The sequence below is a fragment of the Oryzias melastigma genome, linkage group LG20 (assembly GCF_002922805.2).
Source record: "Oryzias melastigma strain HK-1 linkage group LG20, ASM292280v2, whole genome shotgun sequence".
Taxonomy (NCBI): domain Eukaryota; kingdom Metazoa; phylum Chordata; class Actinopteri; order Beloniformes; family Adrianichthyidae; genus Oryzias; species Oryzias melastigma.
This window is the reverse complement of record NC_050531.1, coordinates 25,709,769-25,717,748: the sequence shown is the minus strand read 5'-3', so window position 1 is coordinate 25,717,748 and position 7,980 is coordinate 25,709,769. Positions and strand designations below refer to the sequence as shown.

At 39.3% G+C, this 7,980-nt stretch overlaps 1 protein-coding gene across 1 annotated transcript in view; it reads left to right on the top strand.

Annotated features, from left to right (window-relative positions):
- LOC118600246 (retinal guanylyl cyclase 2-like) overlaps nucleotides 1–7,980 on the top strand; it is a gene marked incomplete at its 3' end in the record, with an annotated part of 32,169 nt that overhangs the window by 665 nt on the left and 23,524 nt on the right. Inside the window, 2 exon segments of the mRNA XM_036217395.1 lie at nucleotides 211–457; nucleotides 2,976–3,206. Coding sequence (XP_036073288.1) covers nucleotides 217–457; nucleotides 2,976–3,206 — 472 coding nt within the window.

Sequence of the window (7,980 nt, the reverse complement as noted above, 5' to 3'; positions counted from 1 at the left end):
AAATTGAATTTGTGATATTGGGCTATATAAATAAAATTGAATTGAAAATTGAATCCTATCTTATCTTATCTTATCTTGTCTTATTTTCCTATCTTATCTTATCTTATCTTATCTTATCTTATCTTAAAAAGATCAATCACTTTTTGTTTGAAAGCACAAAAGTCTAATCCTGAGTCTAGTTCTGATGTCTTCTCATCTCTTTTTCTACAGGTGACCATGATGCATTTCACCTGCTCTCTGTGGGCGTGTCTGTGCTCGCTGTCTATCACCACTGTTCACGCAGCAACCTTCAAGCTGGCCCTGATTGGTCCCTGGTCATGTGACCCCATGTTTTCGCGGGCAATGCCGTCGGCGGCTGCTAACCTAGCCTTGTCTCGGTTACGGGGTGACGCAGATCTGAGCAGAGGATTCTGGTACGACGTGAAACTGCTGAACGAGGACTGCTCCGCATCCAAAGGTTTGACCAACGCAGAGAAGATTTTACTAAGAAAACTATATTTAAATGAAATCCAGAAGAAAGTTTGAGGAACTGTGAAAACTTCTGACCAAACAATGAGATGTAGAAGTGTCAGAATGAACCGACGAGATGAAAACTCACCTGAAGACTGAAGCCAACAGAACCTGGAGGAGAGTTTAGTTTATTATTGATCCATGTATTTATTGTTATTTATTTGTTTATGAGTACAATCACATCATTATGATGATTATTAATATAACTATTATCTGATCCATCTCAGAAACAACTTTCAAACTTAGTCAGGTAGTCATGGTAACCACTTTAACATTAGCTTCACTGATTTGGGGACTGATGTGTCAGCTGTCCTATTGACTTCTGCTGCGTCCTCAAGATGATTCAGAAATTGTTATTTACATGAGAAAATGCAGATTATTTATTTATTTAGCACAAGTCAGACATACAACTTATAACAATAAACACAAAGGAGAACTGTATATATACACTATATATATCATTTACCTTATTCTACAAGATTGGTTGGATAATGGTGGATTTGATAGTTGAAAGCAGTAATTGTTTACATGGAAGGGCCAGTTTGTGTTGTAAAGAGCATTAAATACAGATATACAGGTCAATAATGTATTGATATCATAAATGTTGAGTATCTTCAGATTATTCAGTATTGGAGCAGTAGATGATTTCCAATTGGAAGAACTATCTATCTATAGATCTCTAGGTACAACCCCAACAATATTACAATAGGATAAATATGGACAGACAAGAATGTAGTAAAAAGCTAAAAGACATTTTTGATGAACCATTTTACGTATTTTAGAAATAATTCCCATTGACTTATTTATTTTTTTACATACATGTCCAATCTGTTCGTTCCAGCCCAGTTTTTCCAACTATCCATACACCCAAAAATCATACTTTTGAAACTATTTTTGTTGATTTTGTTCATGTAAACTTTTACAAGGTCATTGTTGTATTTTTTACCTCCTCCAAACAGTATGGAGCTTGACTTGTTTATATTTAGAAAGGACTTATTTGCTTTAAACCACTCAGAATAAATCTGAAGGTCACTATTTAACTTTTCAACAAGTGCATTAATATCATTATTTGAAATAAAAAGATTTGTGTCATCGGCAAAGATTAACATAAATGATGTAGAGACATTAGCAAGATCATTAATGTAAATCATGACAACACACTCTCAGTAAAATGCGTACATGTTCCACAACTTTGCACTCTGAAATACCGTGTATAATATACGCCAAACACGCTTTTTGCGTGCATATGATATGCAATGGTAGAGAATGGGTTGCCCCGGCGTACAATATACACGACTTTTTAGGTTTCGTTTTGATCACGTGGTCAGAAATCCTCCGGCTCTTTTCTAAATGACGTCGTTCCTGGTTAAGGTTAGGATTACGGTTATGGTTAGGGTTAGAAAAGCAAATTGTTCGTTTGTGGGGCTGTCTGTGATGCTCACGGCTCCACCAGGGGACGTGTCAAACGTGGAAAACACATTTAACATGTTTAGGACCGCGCGTATTATATGCACGCAAAAACGGTTTTGCGTATATTATACACGGTATTTCTCAAATCGTGGCATATGTACGCATTTTACTGAGACTGGGCTGATCATGAAGAGAAGCGGACAGAAAATTGACCCCTGAGGAACACCACACTTTATATGAGTCACATCTGACTCAGAGTTATCTATTGATACATATTGTTTTCTATTTCTTAAATAATTAGATAACACCATATTTATAGAGCTTAGAAAGCAAAATGTAATGGTCCACCACATTAAATGCTTTGGAAAGATCAAGAAAAACACCTATTTCAAACGTTTTACTATCTAGAGCTGAGTGAGATCTGCTCAATAACTATGATAAACACTGACAGATACACAGGACTGCAGGTCATTTGACTGGAAACCAACCAGGTCTTTGATTGGGTCATCTTCTCATTGTTATTGTCAACGTGTTCAGACTAGATACTTATATTTCAATTAAAGCTTTTTTTAAAGAATCTTAATGATCATCTTAAAGAAAAATGTTGTTGGAACCTGGTTGTATGATTTTAATAATTTAATTATTTTAATGATTATCGTTTCAGTTTTATCCTGATTGTTTCTGTCTCCTGTACATACTTTTATTTTTCCTTCTCAAAAGGTTTTGTCATTTACCAGACAACAGTTGAAAATGATTCATATTTTTAATCTGTCTGAATCCATAAACTCCTCCTCCCTCTGAAGACCCTAAAAACCATTTATCTCACAGGTTTATGTCAGTTTTCAGGAAGCCCATCAGAGAAGAAGAGACCTGTCTTCAAGATCATTATCTTAAAAATCTTTTATGTTATGGATTCTTGAGGAATGAAGTTAAAACAATTACACCAAACTAAACATCATCATCACGATTGTTTACATCAGGACTAACATTAAGTTTATAAAGATGAGGTTTTTGTGTTTCTGAGATGAACTTCAGCCTTTCTTCATCTTTTTCAGCTCTGACTGAACTAGGAGAGATGGAGGGATATGGCCACGCCTACATTGGCCCCTTTAGCCCCGCCCTCTGTCATGCTGCTTCTCTAATGGCTCAGCATTGGGACGCAGGACTTGCATCTCCAGGCTGTCTGGATCCTGTTTGGCTGAACCTTCCTCCAATCACCCCCCCCAGCAAAGTCTTGTTCACGGTTCTCAGGTTCTTTCGCTGGGCGCATGTTGCTGTGGTTTCAGGTGAGTGCGGTTATCATCCAGAATGAAGTTAGAACTGCAATGGAAGGTCAGACCGAAATGTTTTCATTTCAGAGCTAAAACTTCTGATAATAGTTCTGGAAAGTATAAAAGAAGGAAAAGCTAAAATACTCAAGAGATGCTTTTTATAAAGATATTTGACTGAACTGTCTTTTGTGAAAAATGATAATGGAGGAAAGGCTCCATTAGGCAACAGGTTCTCTTCTTAGATCAGGTCCTCTACCAGAGTCCTGGAGCTTGAGGGTCCTGCAGTAACTTAGCTGTTCCTGTTCTTTTCTGGACTGAGATGTCTGAGGTCTTTCCAGGATCTGCTGTAGACACTCCTCCAGTTTGGAGGTTACATCCATGAGTGCTCCAGTCACCACGGGCACCACTGTCACTTTCACCCTCCAAGTCACTATTCAGTAGTCTGGAAGTCAAATACTCCATCAAATAACCTGGATGAAGTCCATCTGCTACACTATTCAAACATGTAATTGTAGAGTTAGATGACTTAATTGTTTTCTAACCTGGTAAATCTGTAAACTCATGTGGACATCTCTGAGGTTTCTCATTTTTGCCTTAATCAGGTTTTTTTTTTTTTTTTTTAATTTTTCCTTGCTGGGAAGGAGTGTCTGAGGACAGGGATAACCAGTTGATTTAGTCTGCTTAGTTTAGCAATTAGTTATTCAGATTCAGAAAAATGTATTAGTCCCAGAGGGGAATTCATTTGTAGCATTTCCAGCACAGTTTCACACACACAACACAATCACATTAATGTGTCAGACCATCATAGTTTAAAATGATCATAATGTTTAAAATGATCATAATGTTTAAAATGTACTCCTTGGATCCACAACACCAATACAGAACAACGTCACATCAGCAATAACCTCAGAAAACACTTTTATTTAAGTTTAACACTGTAATAACTCAAGACACAAAGGACTATGAAAAACGATGAGTTCGGAGCATAAAATCGACGCCCTGAAGGCATCAGAACAAAGTCAGGAGTCAGAGGATGCTGGGACGTCCCAGGATGCTCTTGGCTTTCTTCAGCACCTGTTCCTTCCACAGAGAGGGAAGGTCCCTCAGTCCAACACCAATTATTTTAGAGCAGGTCGTTACAATTCCCTGCAGTTTGTTTTTGTCTTTCAAAGACAGACCATAAAACCAGCAAATAAATGAAAATGTTAAAATACTCTCAATAAAAGAACAATAAAAAGTATTAAGAATGGTTTGGTTCACATTAAGAGTTCAGCTTCCTCAGCAGGTAAATTCTCTGCTGCTCACGATTCACAATAGCGTCTGTGTTCAGGTGAAATTTCAGTTTGTTGTCCAATACAGCGCCTAAATATTTGTAGGTCTCGACAATCTCCACCTTCTCCCCATGGATCACACTAACACCATGCGATGTAGTCCGTCTAAAATCAATCTCCATGTCTTTGTTTTAGCCACATTTAAATCAAGGTAATTGGTGTGACACCAATCAACAAACTGTGATAAAGCAGGTCCGTGATTTGTTTCAGATGCAGATAAAAGAGACACAAGAACAGTGTCGTTGGAGAATTTGATTAAAAATCTGTTCTCTTCTGAAGATCTGCAACTGTCTGTATATAAGATAAAAAGGAGAGGAGAAAGGACACACCCCTGAGGAGACCCAGTGTTACGAATGGAAGGTGGGGATAATTCTCCATTAACAAGGACACGCTGAACCCGGTCAGTAAGAAAATTTAAAATCAATAAAAGAATCTGATCTGGGAGGTTAAAATCAGATCCAAGCCTTTGGATCAGATTGTGAGGCTGCATTCTATTAAAAGCAGAGGAAAAATCTGTAACTAAAAGTCTAACATGAGCCCCGGAGTTCTCAAGGTGCTTAAAAACAGTGTTCAATAAAAAAAGTTTAGCATCCTCGACTCCCTTTTTAGACTGGTATGCAAATTGCAGAGGATCCAGTTTCCCTTCAGTTAAGAACAAGATAAAAGACTTTAAAATATGTTCAAAACTTTTCATGACAAGTGATGTCAGTGCCACCGGTCTAAAATCACCAAGGGTTTTTGAGTTCCTCGATTTTGGAAGAGGTATCACAGTTGATGTCTTCTATAAGACAGGAATTTGCCCGATATCAACGCACAGTTGAAACAGTTTACTAAAAACAACACTGAGCTGGGTGGCACAGTGGTGTAAGGTACGGCCACAGATGCCATCAGGGCCCTTTGCCTTACCAGTCTTTACCTTTTTAAATAAGGCAGCGACCTGGTTTGGTGAAATTACTATTTCATTATCTGGCTTGAGAGAATTCTTACATTGGGACAAATTTTCAAAGACATCAGTTCTTTCAAAGCGAGAAAAGAAGGCATTGAATGTGCTCGGTAATTCAGAGTCAGGTACACCGTTTACACATACTGGCTTCCTGTCCTCTTTTACATGTGAGGAGGCCATATTCTTAATAACTCCTTAGAGACGGCCTTTTTCTCCAATGGATCCCCTGTACAGTAGACCACCTTCTTTTTATTTATGGTTGATTTCAGCTCTTTTGTTACCCATGGTTTGTTATTTGGATAGATAACAACTTTCCTAGATGGGACAACAGAATCAACACAGAAAGTGATGTAAGAAGAAATTGTTTCACAGAGGACATCAACGTCATCACATGACTCAAAGAAACAGTCCCAGTCCGTACATTCGAGTGAGGCTTGAAGAGTGGAAATGTTATCCTCTGACCAACATTTCACAGTCTTTTCCTCCCGAGGAAGACGCCTGAAGACAGGGATATAGCGTGGCATCAGATATATACAGTTATGGTAGGAGGATCCCAGCGGAGGAAGCTGCAGAGACTTGTACGCACCACTCACTGTGCCGTAGCACAAGTCTAGAGTTGTGTTCCTCTGAGTCGTGGTGCAAGTGACATACTGTTCATATGTCTTAAGAGTGTCCCTAAGTTGGCAATGATTCAAATCTCCCAAGATAAATTTCGGGGCCTCAGGACAAATACTGTCAAGACGGTGCGTGACGTCACCAATCAGCTGTGCGGCGGCTGCAGCGTCAGCCCGAGGATGCACGTAAACAATAGTAAAAAACAGCTGTTGGAACTCACGCGGCAAGTAAAAAGGCCGAAGAGAGATAACAGTTCAATATTCGGAGTACAAATCCTTTCCCGCACTACAACGGTGTTGCAGTACCTTTTATTGATGTAGCAGCATACTCCGCCTCCTCGCGTCTTGTTGGTCACTTCCTGGTTCCGACCCAGTCTGATCGGCGTCCTGAAGCCTTTCAGCAGTAAATCCTCATCTCGATCCAAGTCTCCACAAAGACATGCAGGCGTTCTCAACTTGTTGTTACGGAGGGAGTGCTCATTCCCCAACAGGATGGAGGGGAGAGCGGGCAGCCTGCGACGGTCCCGCAAACTCATGCGCTTTATTCTCCGGTTTATTCCACCACATTTGCCCCTTTTCCGACGCCTTGGCCTGACAGCCGTGTGATAAAGTTCTGGTGGGATGTCCGGCGGTGGCACAATCTGTTTTGGGTGAACCGGAGCTGCAGTAAAGACTCCTGGGTAAACGTAATCCTCGGGAGGACTCCTATCCAGAGCGTACTTGGTTGATTTGTCTCATAACTTGAACAGAACATGAGAAACAGTCCACAGAAAAGCAGCAAATGTTCCATCTTGAGGACCCACATTAGACTGTGATGGTGACACGATCACAGACAAACTTACATAAAAAACAACGGAAAACAACAGAATTGCTCCTGGTCGCTACCCGGGTCGCACGCTGGGACCGCCCCCTTAATGTGTAAATATATAATACTATATAAATATATTGTTTATTTTTATGACTGATTTTATATTTTTGGACAATTACCAGCATGAAGCCCATTGAGAAAACTGTTATAATATTGGACCATATAAATAATATTGAAATGAACTTTTGTGTCCACTGAGTGATGGTTGGTGGTCAGGATTTAAACCAGTTTAGAGTGATGTCTTTCTCACTACGATAAACAAAAGCTCCAGCGTATAACTTTGATCTTTGGTGGATAAACATTCAGAGGATGAATCCATGACAAATATCAGAGGATCCATGAGAGATCTATCATCAAGACGTCTTCTGTCATCTTTTATTATTCTACTGTAATGATTTTAGTTTTGGGGAATCCCAAAAGATGCTCGTGTGGTCACCAACCATATCACAGTTTGTCCAGCGTCTGTCTGTATTTGTGCTTTGGACATGATGATCTCATGGGGGGGGTCCTAAAATCTAAATGTTTCCAGTCAAACTTCCTTCATGACAGTTCATACACACACGTTCCTACATCTCACCTGTTAGAAGTTCATTCATCTCAAGCTTTCACTGGTATTTGAGATCCAGAGTTTATCTGCTAAATGTGCGTCAGCTGAATCTGATTCACTGATCTGCTGACGAGATACACTGAAAGATGAACAATAACAACAGATGAATCTATTTGCTGGATCTGGATTTTCAGACAGACTAACAGAACTAGATTTTATGTTCGTAGGATTCCTCCTGATCATATCACCATGAGAGTCACATGACTGAAAAAAATCCACAAATACATGAAAACGTGAATAAAGAAACTCGGTCTAACAATAGAATAGAATAGAATAGAAAATACTTTATTAATCCCTTTGGAGGTCCTCAGGGAAATTCAAGAAAAGATGGCATAGAGCAGGGGTCACCAACCTTTTTGAAACTGCGGGCTACTTCATGGGTACTGAATCATATGAAGGGCTACCAGTTTGAAATAATACATTTGC